This window comes from Pseudorasbora parva, chromosome 13 (genome assembly GCF_024679245.1).
Source record: "Pseudorasbora parva isolate DD20220531a chromosome 13, ASM2467924v1, whole genome shotgun sequence".
Classification (NCBI taxonomy): Eukaryota; Metazoa; Chordata; class Actinopteri; order Cypriniformes; family Gobionidae; genus Pseudorasbora; species Pseudorasbora parva.
Window position 1 is genome coordinate 32451993 of NC_090184.1, and position 16328 is coordinate 32468320.

Sequence of the window (16328 nt, forward strand, 5' to 3'; positions counted from 1 at the left end):
TCTTCTGTATATATGTAAGCCCATATTAAAAGGGTGAACGAATGGCATAAACTCTACAGCCTGCATCCTGTCAGACTGCAGAAATGTGATTTGGCTCTGTTTTCACTGTGTGTGCATGTGTGCGCGTGTGTGTGTGTATAGACCCACAGCGACCCTCTGGTCACGAGATCACAGCGGTGCTGACACTCAAACAACAACAAACACACTTAAACTCGGCACAAGCAAACAGGCTGGACTCAGGGGAACAGGCCTCTTTCAGACCGTTGTCACTTTATACCATTCAAAGACATGGAGGGATTTTCGCTTTATCTCCACTTTGATTTCACCAGGGAAAAGCTTGTTCAGACAGACCACAATCTACATTTTTAAGGGTTGCAGGTATTATAGCCCTGAATTTAAACACAATAAATAGGGCTGGGTACTGACACAAATTTTACGATTCAATTTAATTTCGATTCACAAGCTTGTGATTCGATTGAGTCGATTCCGGTTCAATTATATTGGATTAAATATCAATTAATTTGTATATATATATATATATATATATATATATATATATATATATATATATATATATATATATATATATATATATATATATATATATATATATATTTATATATATATATATCAGTTACAGTACATAGAATATAAAGGGAGTTAGTTGGTACTACATTACTATGAAATTAAAAGATAAAATAAACTGATTTGTATACAAGTATACAAACACTTAAAGTAAACACAAGGACGTTTTTTATAATAATAACGTTATAATACTAACTAATAATTACATAATTATATTTCTACTCCAATTCGGTTTTTCTAAAATACACATTTAAATGTGGCTGTTCAAACATACATTTAATACTGATGAATGAATGACTACACTGCATATATTTAGCAAAATTCTCCTTTCTATAGTTTTTCTATATAATAAAATGTATAACTAAACATTATCTAATTATTTTAAAACTATAGCGTTTATGTTTATTGAATGGCTTTTCTGCAGTACATGTAACATTTCATGACATTGTTTACAAGCAGATTTTATTGACATTTCTGTGGTTGAAACAATGATTGTGTGATTACATGCGACATGATACAGATTTTGGTAAGTTGTACTGTATCTTTCAACATACATTCTGATGTTCATTAATATTCATTACGTGCAGTAAATAGTAGTAAAGTGGAATTTCATAATAAAATGGACAGAAATTGACTGAACTAAGCTGGATGATAACAATTTTGTGCAGAACTGCTTTATAAATTAAATGAAAACTAATTGAACAATTGATGATCTTTACAACAGAACTGAATCAACACTAAACTGACTTCAGCTGAACAATGAATGTATTTTTTAGAGCTGCTGTACAGCCAAAATGAACTTTGTTTGCATCATTGAATAATTTTCCTGTTATCGCTGTAAAAAATGTGTGCTTAAAAAAAAATCTGTACTGTATAAATCGCAATATACATAAAGGTGGTAATAAGTAGATGTCAATTTCTATTCAAGCACAATGCTTATTGCGATTTAGTGAATTTATTTATGACAGTCATGATGATTTATATACACAAACATTTAAATCTAAAAACCAAACTTGGCTCTGGCAGCTAAACTCATCTATAGGTTTCTTTGTTATCCTTCATGCATTTTTCTCTCTCCCTTCCTCTGTCTCCCCCTCTTTCTCGCTCTTTCTCCCGAGGTGTCAGATTTCTACAGATGGTTCATATTAGCGCTCTTCTCTCTCTGGCTCACTGACCTCTTCATGTCCCATCCACGAGGCCTGGGGTGATTGGGTGGGGGAAAACTCTTTCTAGCTCAAATTTTTACAAGGCACCTCATCAAGAATTTGATTACAACTCACTCACTTCCTTGTGCAAAAACCCCACCTTAGAGTTTGCCCCACAATACTGAGATTATCTTATCTAAACCAGCAGGGTCGAGTGGGAGTGGGTTTCACCAGGAGTGGGCGGAATTAAAAAATGTTTTTACCTCTTACACAAAAGGTAACTAAAAATGCTCCCTTCTTTATCTTGAGGAAGACCTGGCCGTATTTATAGAAGTAGTAAGCCCTCCTCTACAGCCTTGGCTTTCTCTAATTTTCGCTAGAAAGCCGAAGGACCACAGGAAAAACAGGGAAAAAGAGCGGAGGCAGGGGGAGGGGTGCAAAATGAAAAGAGTAACACAGACAGGGAGGGCTGAACCACAAAGAGGGACAAGAAAGGGAGGGAGAAAGAAAGAAAGAAAGAAAGAAAGAAAGAAAGAAAGAAAGAAAGAAAGAAAGAAAGAAAGAAAGAAAGAAAGAAAGAAAGAAAGAAAGAAAGAAAGAAAGAAAGAAAGAAAGAAAGAAAGAAAGAAAGAGCAAAATAAGTAAAAGTTTTTAAAAAAACAAAAGTGCATTTTGATTCTCCTTTTTTGAGAAGGGAGAAAAAAGAAACTGAAGGACAGAAGGAGGGCAGGGTGGAGTAGGCAGAAGTGCTGTGGTAAGGCTGAGCGTGACTTCGAGTACATATGTGCTATAAATCTGATCTGAAAACAGCATGTCTCACTGAAGGAAGGGTTTTCTGCTCTTTATATACTCCTCCTTAATATACTCTTCCTCCCTCGCTCTTTCTTTTCCTGCTCTCTTCTATGGTCTCTTTCTTTTTACTTCACTCGGTTACTGTACCATTTTTGTCTGTGCTGTGATGAAAAGCTTCATTGTGCTAGTGTAAAGTCTGAGCAGCAAAACACACACTGAACAAATCTGGACTTAACAAAACTTGGCTGTACAAATCCACAGCTACAATGGGTGAAGAACACAAAAGATATGGGCCCATTTAAATGTAATTATATATATATAATTTTTTTACCTCAAATACAATGCTATATCCAACAGCCTGGGACATGCTTCACTTCCGGTAAGGTCAATATACATGCTCTGGGTATACAAGCCAGAGCGTGGATATTGACTTTGAAGCGCGTTCCAGGCTTTTGGATATAGCGTTGTATTTGAGGTAAAAAATTATATAAATACGGCTTGATTTCTTACACAAACTGATCGTTTTGTGTCTAAATATATGTGTCGTCATGACGCAACGGGCTCTTTGTGCATGTTTTTTTTTTTTGCTCTCATAGAACGTTACCCATTCACATCATTGACCTACACACAGCAACGGTTGCAGTTAAAAATCTTCTTTTGTGTTCTACTGAAGAAACAAAGACACCTACCTGTTGGATGCACTGGGGTAAACAGATAAACATCACATTTTTATTTTTGGGTGAACTATAACTTTAAGTAGTTTTTATAAACATGCCTTAAAAAAAACATTACTGGCGTGCATCTCGAGACAAAACAATGGCACTGGCAATTTTTTAGATATATCAGTGCAAGTTCCTTTCAGTTAAAACAGCTCAAACATGCATTTTAATCTGGGAACCTTGTCTGTGATGTCTGTTTCACAGACGAGGTTTAATCTTAAACTTGTCTGTGAAACCGGAGGACTAATGAATCATGCTGTTGTTATCGGATGTTGCAAAAAGAAAAAAGAAAAAAAAATCGGTTTTCCTAAAATAAAGATAATTATCTGCAATTACCCAGAAGTCTTTGTTCTAGATGACAGGAAAGGTTTATACATCCCCTGGAGGTTATGGGGTCAACAACATGCCCATGTACACGATGATGGCTTAACCAAAAAGAGCTGACTAACCATCATTAGGTTAACAGATGGAATCATTTAACATAGGGGACTAGCTTTTATTATTTTTAGTTGTGTTTTTTTGTTTGTTGTTGTTTTATTTTTGTTTGTTTGTTTTGTTTTGTTTTTTTTTTTGGGGGGGGGGGGGGGGGGGTTACCTGTGAATTATGTCCTTTTTGTAACAAATGCTAACAAATACAAGACATATGGTACATTTCCATAAGGGCAAGTTTAAGTTAGAATCAAGTTTAAAATTTAAAGTCTGGCCCTTCTCGATTATTGTCCAAACAATCAGTTTTCCCCATGTAAAATGTGTTCTGTTCTAATGACTGATATTAGGAAAAACCTGGCCTTCAGACATTCTGAAATATGACAGTCACAACCCTTAAGAGCCTGGTGAACTGTTCAGGATCAGGAATAGAAAATATTTCAGTTGATGTTGAGTATGTTGAGTTAAGTTAGTTTGATGTCCCATGCCTTTTTGAATTAGAAAATTCTGAAAAACTGACATGGTTCCAGATGCTTAAATGTAATAATATCAAATAAATCATATATCAACCAACTTTGCATGTGAGGATGATAAGTAAGATACCACAAAAAACATTTTGCAGAAATAAACAAATAAACAAACAAACAAATGCATCATGAGGAATCATGCCCTGGGACCTCACTAAAACTCTTAACACTAATAACCTTTGATTTAACATGGCAATCTTAGAAAGTTATAAGAAATCTAAAGATTTTCAAATGTCTTAATCTTACTTGTTGATTTGTTCAGTGAGTAGCTGAGGAGAATGCAAATGTTTGTTTCGTATTTCAGTAACGGTAAAAACAAGGTATCCACAGACGAAAAACTCATACACTATACTTTTTTCAGGAACCTTCTCGCAATGAAATGCTAACACGCTCTAACTCTTAAAGTAGTTAGTTAGTTAATTGCTTGCTATTTACCAGAGGGCTCTCATTCCAAGAGCCTCAGGTGCTGTAATTGTAGGGCCGGTTCCCCTGGAGCAACGCAGGGTTAAGTACCGTTCTCAAGGACACAATGTGGATAAGGTCCCTGCTCAGGATTGAACTCACAACCTTTGTGTCAGCAGAAACCCAGATCGCCCTCCACCCCAGTATAACAGTTAGGAAAGACCACAAAATATCAGAAATCACAGTCAAAACTATAAGCTGTGTAACCTAATACCTCAGCAATGTTAACACCCCAAGTTATGTATGTGTGTGTGTGGGTCATTGTTCTCATAATCATGTCATCTTTCTGTCACTCAGCTCTACTTGTCAGCACAGTGTGTCGTGGGTTTAGGGCCTGGTTGCCACATTTCCCACTATTGTGCGAGGCCTCCAGCGAAAGGAAACATTTGTGAGAATTTGTGAGAATGTTTTCAATACACTCAGGTTCTGCTTGACATGGGAAGGCCCCTTCTAGCCTACAGCAGTAGTTCACTTATATTAGTTGGCAAGGATGAGAAACTTTCTCTCATGATAAAGTGTTTCATACCAGAGTGTGGTTCAAACACGTACCTACGTTCACACTTACACAACTAGTGAGGCCTCAGACTACAGGAAATCAAACTGCCCTTAATGAGCTTGGTAGCAATTTGTACAAAAAATAATGAGAGAAAGAAAGCGGTAGCATGTTTACTGTGTGAGAAACGTAATTTTTTTTATACAACTGAGTTCATGTGGATATTTGGGCAGAAAGGCAGAAAGTTTAAACGACATACAAACTGTTTAGTACAAGTGGTAAACAAGGCGCTAGTAATGCTGCAAAGTTGCTTTGGATCAAAGTGTCAGCCAAGTGAATAAATATAACTGTAAACTTTAAGTTTGTATACCAGTTTATTCAGCTAGACTAGGGACAAAATTGTTCTCAGAAGAGACAGAAATCTGAAAAAACTTCCTTAAAGGATGCCCTAAAAGATCGTTTAGTTTTTTTACTTCAAAAAGCATTTTTTTTTAAATTAGTAATTATTTTTTAAATTATTCTTTATATTTATTGTTGATCATTTGCATTTAATCTCATAACAGGATTAAGCTGAATTGTGCCCATCAGCAGTAGTTAAAAAAACAAAAACAAACTTGACTTACATTTAACTTTGTAAAAAAAAACTAAAAATTCTGCCATTGTCATCTGGTCATTCAAAAAAAAAATTTTTTTTTTTGTACATTCTATACTTTTTGTGAGACGGCCTGTGTGTGACAGGTGTGTGAGATCCCAGATTTTTTTGGAGAGCTCGCGAGTGCTGCACTGGCAAAATATAAAACTAAATGGAAATGATAAACTTTAGTGACAATGCGACACTGCCCCGATTGTGCAAGTGACAAAACCTGTGTCAACTGTGTCCCGTGTCAACAGCTCGATTTTAGTGCAGATGCGATGCGGTGATGTGAAGCCATTAGAGCACTTTGAGAGGAAAAGAGAGCGAGAGCGCTGTTTGTGAACTTGAGTCTCACAGAAAGTTTTCAAATGACTTCGTAAGTTATTTATTACAGAAATATGAATTGTAACTCACTTTCAGCATTATAGTTATTTTACCCATGGCAGAAAGAGAACGAGACAGTGCCACTACATGTCATGCCCTCGCTCTCATGGCAGGCGTGCGTCTTTGTGTCGTCAGCATTAGATCGGTTTATGAGATCGGCCTTTTTAGAGACCGCCGATCAATCATCCCAAAGTGATTATCGGCCGATTGAGATCGGTTGCCAATCAATCCGAGCACCCCTAAAAGCACTTTTCACACAGCCCAGGCATCAAAATTATTGTAATACTGATATTGTACTGAGCATATGTGACCCTGGACCACAAAACCAGTTATCAGGGTAGATGTATGGAAATGTATATTTATACATCATTTGAAAGATGAATAAATAAAACTTCTGTTGATATTTGTTATGATAGGACAATATTTGGTCAAGATACAACTGAAAATCTGGAATCTAAGGGTGCAAAAAAAAAGAAATATAGAGAACTCCTTTAAAGTTGCCCAAATTAAGTCCTTAGCAATGCATATACTATTTTTGATACAGTTACGGTAGGAAATGTACAAAATATCTTCATGGAACATGATCTTTACTTAATAATAATTTTGCCTCATACAATGTTGTTGGCTATTGCCACAAATATACCCTTGAGACTTATGACTGGCTTTGTGGTCAAGGGTCACATATAAAAACAAATACAAACAAAAGGTCACTTTAGATAGGTCATCTAGCTAAACGTGTGCATGAGGGTCTTTGAGTAAATCACAGCCTCTGCTTGCCACTCTTCACACACAGCCGAGTTGTTGACTTTAGCTTGAGTGTTATATACAGAATCGGGTACAAGTTCCTGAAGCGCCTATGCTCCCTCTCGCTCTCTTTTTCTGTGTCTCTTTTATGACTAGAGCTTCTGGTTGGCAGACGCTTTTCTTGGGGCCATTACACTTTGAATGTGGCTTTGAAACAAATCAGCCCAGCCTGCAGGCACATAGAGAAACAGAAAGAGAGAGAGGTGAAAGAAGGACAGGGATGAAAGGAAGGTAGAATAAATAAAAAAAACAATAATATAGCATGTTAAGAGAAGGGATGATATTAATCAAATATTTTAAAAAGAGAGATGAAGTAACAATAAAATAAGAAAGCAAAGAAAAGGACTGTATGTGAGAGAGCGAGAGAGAGAGATATGATTGACACAGAGTGTATTGATAGGGTAATCTCTCTTTCTACCTCATCTCTCACCAACAGGCAGACACATCTCCTATTTCACCCTCTTGAGCGCTAAAAGACATCTCCGTACAGCTCCTCTCTCCCTGCAGGCACATTCTACCTGTCAGATCAAACAAACGCCACGCTGACTCCATTCTCCCTTCCGACCAAGAGGGGGTGGAATGGCTAAAGGGAGGGGGGGGAGGAAGTGAGGGGTAAAAAATTAATAAGTTTGCACCCCTTACGCAGGCCAAGACAAAGAGATCTTGTTTGATGTGGAGGAGGGAAAATAAGATTCTGGGCAGAGAGCAGTAGTGAGCTCAGGTATTCAGTCTGTTCTGCTCTCAAAACACACACACACACACACACACACACACACACACACACACACACACACACACACACACACACACACACACACAACCAGCTATTCTGTTACTGCTAACTCACTCGCTCTGGCTCAGATCAGTGCAGATCCATTTGCAAGTTGCAAAATCTTTGACTTAATTCGACTTAGAATCATGCTTCTTTAGGTAGGAATGTGCAAAAAGACAATACCTTTCCAAAGTTTGAGGTCACGAAGACTTTTTAAATGTTTTTAAAGGAAGTCTTTTTTCTCACAAAGGCTGCACTTATTTGCCCGGAGCCGCCGCTGCTACACAAATGGGTGAGATTGGTGGCGCTGTTTTGAAAACCAGTCAGAGAATAAAAGTATTCCGAAAGAGAACAGATGTTGAGTTCTTGTTATCATTGGTGTGCGATTACAGATTTATTCTTACATTTACTTCATATTTCTTTATACAGAATATAATTTCTTTTTCAACTGAATTATGAGATCTGAAGTGCTTAAAACAGTGTACAGAGGGCTCATGCGGTCTAGATCTGTCAATCATATTACGTGATCATAACTGCCGGATGATGACGTCCTGTATTCTTTCATTTTCAGTTCCATATATTATCATCTGAGATAAACGTTTCTACAGACAAAACATTAAGCCAAATATCTTAAATATTCTTAAATAACAAAATAATTCTACTTCACCTGTTTTTACTATATATATATATATATATATATATATATATATATATATATATATATATATTATTTTTTTAACTATATTAAAAATATTAACTAAAAAAAAAAAAAAAAAAAAAATTATATATATATATTAGTTAACATAACCAAAAAAAAAAATTACATGCTAACATTTTAGTTAATATTTTTTGTTAAAGGGGGGGTGAAATGCTGTTTCTGCATACTGAGCTTTTTACACTGTTAAAGACTTGGATTCCCATCCCAAACATAGACAAAGTTTCAAAAACTAAGTTGGACGTTTGATGGAGTATTTCTTTGTCAAAAATACTCCTTCTGGTTTCTCACAAGTTTCTGAGAGTTTTTTTCCAGTATGGCTCGGCTTGGCGTCGACAGAGCGGAAGGTCCTTGTATGGGCCGTAGGGGCACTTCTCCCGGAAGGGTGTGCGCGTGACTAGAGCGAGAGAGGAAATGCATGTCCATAAACACTGCTCTCAAGGTGCAGATCCAGTTGTCCGTGCAACACTTCTGTCGCGCCGCGCTCCACTTTATTCCTATGGGTGATATCAAGCGACTTTAACACGCCCGCACAGCTCCGGGAAGGCAGCGCTGCATTTGAACCGATTTGAACGCAGAAATTACAAGAAGCGTCACAACATCACGCTTCAATAGTGTCGCAAAAGTGGATCTCCGCGGTCACTACTGTCACAGGACTTCACGAAATCCCAATGTTACCAAAGAAGTGTGTTTTTGATGGAGCGGTCCCAACGATAAAGGTTCACGGTCCTGCTTTGGAAACAGGCGGTGAGTAAAACTGCTTCAAATGTCTGTGTTGTTGGTTATCGTCACGTAAGTAAACATCAGTAAATAACACGATCGTGTATAACATTAGTTAATTTATCAATGGAGCATGCGATTTATGGTGTGTGTTTAAATACATTTGTGTAGCTGACCAATATAGGTGTCAGTTTGTTTATTGTAAAACCACCCCAAACATAAACCTAGGGGACGTTCTCACAAAGTGTGCTTCGTCATTCAAATGCGCTACGCCATTGTTGTTCTATGTATAACGTTACACTAGTCTGACGTGCAAAACTGTTTTGCTTGCTACCGCTAAGGTTTAGTCACATACAATAGTCCATAAATGAAATCATGTCATCATAAACCACGAGTAAAGACACACAAATGTTGACAGGCCACTCAAATTAATATTTCATGTTAACTAAAAAACTATTATTTTAGGATGTTAATAGTTAATAAATTATCCTTTTTTAAATTGAGACTTGTAACATTTGTTAGCATCGTGATTATTGTGTCATTTTTATGATGTAATTTGAGGGAGCAATAGTATCGTCTCCAGAAAATCGGCAGTCTGTATTGGTCATCGGCTAAGACTGATGAATAAAATAAAATATCGATATCGGCACAAAAAAACCTATATCGGTCGATCCCTAGAATGTTGTGCAGCGAACAAGGTTAAATCCAAATGGAAAAACCTACGAGATAAACAAGGGAAAAAATGCATTCTCGGTCAGCACCACTTATCGAGCAGGTCTGAATTAGACGGCGACAATCAATAATTTCACGTTTGGTGAAAGGGCCTTAACTGTTACGTGTCACTTTTGATCAATTTAAATGTCCTTGCTGATTTAAAGTATTAATTTCTTTTTTTTTCTTTTTTCTTTCTTTTTTAAATCTGACTTATAAAAAAAACTTTTAAACGATAGTGTACATATTTATAAAAATAAATACAAAATTGTTTTTAATTAGACATCGTCTAAAGCAGATGTTTTCGAACTTATCTGTCAGCAGAATACTGTACTACTGTATTTGCAGTTCTGAATTCTTCTCCTTTAAAGCACTGTGGTTAAAGAAATCCAGATAAACTACTTATTTGTATCACTATTTCATCATGCATTCAGGTTTAGCTAACTATTTGACCATACTGATGCATACTCGATTCTTCTTTGTTCTACAGGTAATGTGCTTTAAAACCGTGGTGCTGCAGTGGAAATCCTGCAGGCTTCCTCATGTGTCTCTCTCCTACACCACACAAACTTTCAAGTGCAATGGCACACACACATGAAACTAGACAGACGCGCACATGCGCACACAAAACACACAAAAATGACAAAGACACACAGGTGACACAGCTTGCTTCTTACACCCTGGCTGGAGGCTTGCAGATGCACCGGTCTGACCACTCACACACACCCTGCTCTGCCAACCTCTGTCACACTGCTCTTCCTGTACAGAGCTCTCAGTGGCAGGGGGGTGGGGGGGTACTGAAAAACACCCTGTTGACTTTGGTTCTCGGGTGTCACCTCACCTACACAGAATGTATTAGTAACTCCTGAGAGTACCTTGTGTCAGCCTGTTCCATTTTGAGATCGCACGCACACCCAGGCAGCCATTTCAGGTTGCTGAATGCCTGCATTCTCAAAAAAGTCAAGCCGAGATGAACTTTCAAAGCATTCAAGAACTCGAGCTGTAGAGAGTCTAATGCTGTCGAATCCAGCGGCAACCGGTGTGCCTGATTCATGTCAGCCTGTGAAGGTCACATTTTGGTTTTCACAGCAGAAAGTTAAGTGGAAGAACCTAACAAAAACTTTGGAACAAATCACACTTGCATGAATGACAATACACAATCTTCTTGTTTTCGTCTTATCTCTTTTACAAACACCTTCCCTCCTTACTCATAGAAAAAAAACAAGTGCAAACCATTTTAGTGATTACATTAACTGGAGAGTTGCTAGAGATACTGACAGCTACTGATTCTCAACTAATAGTTGGGTAGAGTTTAGGAAATTAATAGAGATGGACCAATATTTTAATGATAGTAAATCCCGATAAGCTGATAGTTATGGCCTATATATATATATATATATATAAATATAAATTATTTTGTATTAAACACAAAAATCAATACATTTTTTAAAACCTATAAGTGAACTTGAAATAAAATTAAATGAAACCAGCCCTGCGTCCCAATTCGCATACTATCCATCCTAAATAGTACTCGAAAATAGAATTAGTATGTCCCAAATCGTAGTATGTTGAAAGGAGTATTCCAAAGATTCCCGGATGGTTTACTATTTCCGGTCCGAATTCACAGTATGGATCGATGGGCACTCTAACGGCTGATATTGCCCACAACCCATTGCGAGTTGGACGAGGATTTGATTAGAACTACAAACGCGGATAAAAAGCGTTAAAAAACTACAAACATGACGGATGTGCGAGTTCGACGGTTAAGTAGAGAAGTTTAGATAAAGGGGTTTGAGTGACCAACTATCAATATTTAACCTGACAAAAATATATTTATTCAGTGTTGTCACATTATATTTCACCCGCAGCAGCATTGAGAACTTTTGAAATGACACGTTTGGCCATTAACTTTTAAATGCATCATTATATTTAAACTGTAAATATATGAGGAGAGTCTCTGCATTAAAGACACACACATGGCAGATCAACGAGCGGCTACATTTCTCTCCGATGCGGTAGGAGATTAAACTGAATGTGAAGGATTTGAACTGTGACGAATCTGACGATGATTGACAGGGCAGATAAACGGTGACGGGATGCACGTAACTAAGCGACAGAGTCCGTTAAAGATGGCGAAGTAGTATGTCCCGAAGCTTGCATACTTTTCTGCTACACACTCAAAAGTATATACTTTTTCTTCACAAAAAGAGTACATACTTTTAGGACGTAGTATAAGTAGGCGAATTGGGACGCAGCATATTATTAAATATTATAATACTATATGAATAATATTAAAATTACAGTGATTCCAGTATCAAATAAATATCCAGTATGCGCCAATATTTATTTAAAAAAAACTCCAGATAACGATGAATAAAAAAAACTTTGATATCAGTGGATCAAAATCACAAACTGTTCTCAGACTTGCTAAGATACCAAAGTCTATAAGTACAATCAAAAGTTAAAGATTTCAATATGAACTCAAATGTTTCTCAAACTCTTTCAAGACAAAATTTTCTGAGCTATGATATCGCATTTAATATAACAAATCAAAACAAAGATGAAAAATACAACAATGAGATGCACCAATACTACATTTGAACAAAATAGGTTAAAATTAACAACAGAGCTGAAACTATTAGATTTAATTGTTATTTATTTTCAGATATAATAATTACACTCAAATAAAAACTTAATTGTTTGTATAGCCTACAACTCTTCTCTAGTGTTTTAATGGCTAAATTAACTGGGAACATTGGCTACCATTCCTGATGTAAATGCAACAAGTGACATTGTTCACAAGCCATTTTGTTGACGTGTCTCCATGGAAACCATCAATAAAATGTTGTAGCTATGACCAGGATTCTCTTCACACACTGAACACTGAAGTCTGTCTGAGGTGGATGTGTTGAATTAATTGTAGGAAAGAGAAGTGTGATAAATATGTGGTTTTATCATATCTATCTTGCTCAATCCGAGCTGCGCTAAAGGCGTGACTCATTCACTTTCCTGGCAATATTTCTTGTCAAAATCACAAGGTTGCAACTTTTGGTTGCCAATTACAGACACTGGGAAATGTCACTCCATTCCGTAGAGGCCAAGGAATTCCTAGACAAAATTCCACTTATGTCTCAAATATTTTTTGAAGATTTTGTCCTTGGCGTGGTGCTGAGCTTAACTTTCTGTGCATTCCTGTGCTGATTTACAGCAATGCTGAGCTTTACCATCAGATGTGGTTTCTATTTCTTTGTTATTTTCAGGTTGTTAAGTCTGGAAATGCGACAGTAGGAACATACTTCCTGTAACCCAAACCCAAAGTGCAAAATATTGTCAAGGTGATGTAAGACATGCAGAATTTGCTTCTCTGGCTGTATATTGTAGAAAGAGGATTCATTCAATGATGGGAAAATAGTCCCTCTGTGTTTCACAGCCCATAGAAATGTAACATGATAGGTTTGTTAGCAAGTGTTTATTTTGGGTAAAGCAATAAATGTAACCCTCAATCATACAGCATAAAAAGCACAATTACAAGTTACCACAAGCAGCTTTCAACGAACAACAGCCGTAAAGGAACCGGCATTTAACAGTGAAGGAAACTTGTGTTTGTGTGTGTGTGTGTGTGTATTTTAAACTCTGAAACCACAACAATTGGATGCATTTTACCGTTTTTCCACTCCAAACTGTTACTCGTCTTTTTAAATCCACTTTGCATAGTTTTTTCCTATACGCAGAGGCAGTTTAAATGCACCGCAAACACACACACACACACAAAGCAATTATTAAGACCCACACTTCTTAATGTACTGTGGGAGGACTCCAACTCTGTCAGGAGAGCAGATTTGGCAATATTAAATACTTAGGGTGATCTAATTTCATTACTGCTGTGAAGAAATGAAGTTAGGCAACACAGTCTCACCACTGGATTTTTCCAGTTCTCATTGAGCTTCAGACAGTGGAGTTTAAATATCATCGTCCTGTCTTACCTGCAGTAGCCTGTACCATTGTGAAAGGTGACACATGTAGCATTGTTCACACAGGGCTTCACGGGGTCCACACACTGCAGAGCTGTGAAGAAACATGAGACACAGAAACACTCAAATTAATATTTCATGTGAAATTATGTACAATTATTTAATTTAAAGGGGTACTTCAGCGCTGGGAAGATGAATCTGTATTTAAACTGGGTCATTAATGTAGTAGAAATGTGAAATTATTTGACTGAGAAAAAACAGAAAAAAAATTTTTGTCTCATGGGGCTGAAAGACCCAGAATGCTTCGCTGCCCTGTGAGGACATTCCCAAAGCCACCGCTACTGAATCACTGATCACTTTCTCACCACCACGTTCACATTCATAAATCAGATCAGTTAGAGAACAGACACTACAATAAAAAACTGAAGGTGTGTGTTCAATATATTGTGATTTAGCCAGTGAGTGAGTGTCACAAACGCAGCAGGAGTAAGATTTCACTCTTTGTGAATAAGCTGAGGTTACAGCTCTCATCTACTGATAGAAAGCCATATGCTAATCGCTAAAGTAATGCTTTAAATATACATAGAAAGATACACATATAAAAATAAACATAAAAATATAAGTATCATATTGTATCTTTACTTTAATAGCAGAGTGAATATTTAGAGCTGATCCAGCAGGGTTTAACTAGTCAAGAAGAGCAGTGAGTGATTTTCTTTTGTTGTTACAGTACATCCGAAAAGTGTTCACAGCGCTTTACTTTTTCCACATTTTGTTATGTTACAGCCTTATTCCAAAATGGATTAAATTCATTAATGTTTTCCTAATTCTACAAACAATACCCCACAATTTGTCTGGCTATCATCAGACCAAGCTCAATTTAAAACTGAACATTGGTCTGAGGAGCCTGCTCTGTATTTTCTACTGCACAAGAGGCGTGATCAGCTGGCATTATTTGAATAACTGTATGCAATTGGACAGTCATTCAACCAATCAGACCACAAGAGGTGTGTGATCAATGGGCAACGACCCATCGTTTCTCCATCTGTCATCGTGTTAAACCCGCCAAAAGCGTGCCAGGTAGATAAGCCAGTCTGTGATTGGTTCCCGCAAAAGTGTAACAGAAGCAGTAGAAATGAATGTACAGGTTTCCAGACTGAGATGCGGGGCGAAATCAAATCGGTGGCAGATCAGGAAAACGTAAAAGAAGTTTGTTTAAAATCTCTCAAATGTGTATTTATACAGTACAGGCCAAAAGTTTGGACACATTACTATGTGTAATGTTTTTGAAAGAAGTTTCTTCTGCTCATCAAGCCTGCATTTATTTGATCAAAATACAGAAAAAAAATTATATTGTGATATATTATTACAATTTACAATAATTGGTTTTCAATTTATTATACTTTAAATGATCATTTATTTCTGTGATCTAAAGCTGAATTTTCAGTATTATTCCTCCAGTCTTCAGCATCACATGATCCTTCAGAAATCATTCTAATATGATGATTCATTTTCAAAGTTGGAAATAGTTCTGCTGCTTAATATTTTTTCATAACCTGGGATACTTTTTTATAATACTTTGATGACTAAAAAGTAAAAAAAAAGAAAAAAAAGAAGCAAATGTTTTAAAAATGGAAATCTTTTGTAACAACAATATACACTACTCGTCAGTAATTTGGGGTCAGTCATTTTTGTTCTTTCTTTTTTTGAAAGAAAATCTATAATTTTATTCAGCAAGGATGTGTTAACTTGATAAAAAGTGATAGTATAGGCGATAAAATATGTTTTTATTTTGAATAAATGCAGTTCTTTTGAACCTCTTATTCATCAAATATCTTAGGCAGCAGAACACTCTCTAACACTATACAAATATATTAGGCAGTTTCCAACACTCGTAATAAATCAGAATATTAGAATGATTTCTGAAGGATCATGTGATAGACTGGATGTCTCATGTGACACTGGAGACTGGAGTAACAATCCTGAAAATTCAGCTTTTCATCACAGAAATAAATTATAATTTAAAGTATAATAAATAGAATACCAAATATTTTTAATTGTAACAATATATCACAATATACATTTTTTTCTGTATTTTTGATCAAATAAATGCAGGAGAAATTTCTTTTAAAAACATTACAAATAGAAATGTGTCCAAACTTTTTGCCTGTACTATTTATATATATATATATATATAAAAGTAAAGAAAACTTTTTAAACACAAATTACACAAGTACACATGCTGCGTCCCAATTCGCCTACTTATACTATGCCCTAAAAGTATGTACTCTTTTTGTGAAGAAAAAGTACATACTTTTGAGTGTGTAGCAGAAGAGCATGCAAGCTTTGCGACATACTACTTCCTCATGTTTAACGGACTCTGCCATCTTAAGTGAAATTCCAATCCAAATGGAATGGAGAGTAAAAATCCACTAACTGTAATTGCGCATAGCACCACCTGTCTGAAC

The 16328-nt window shown here is 36.4% G+C and overlaps 1 protein-coding gene across 1 annotated transcript in view; it reads right to left on the reverse strand.

The window, feature by feature from the left end:
* Positions 1–16328, reverse strand: part of notch2 (notch receptor 2) — a 62167-nt gene that overhangs the window by 25044 nt on the left and 20795 nt on the right. The window contains exon 2 of the mRNA XM_067413980.1: positions 13873–13954. Coding sequence (XP_067270081.1) covers positions 13873–13954 — 82 coding nt within the window. The remainder of the gene's footprint in view (positions 1–13872; positions 13955–16328) is intronic.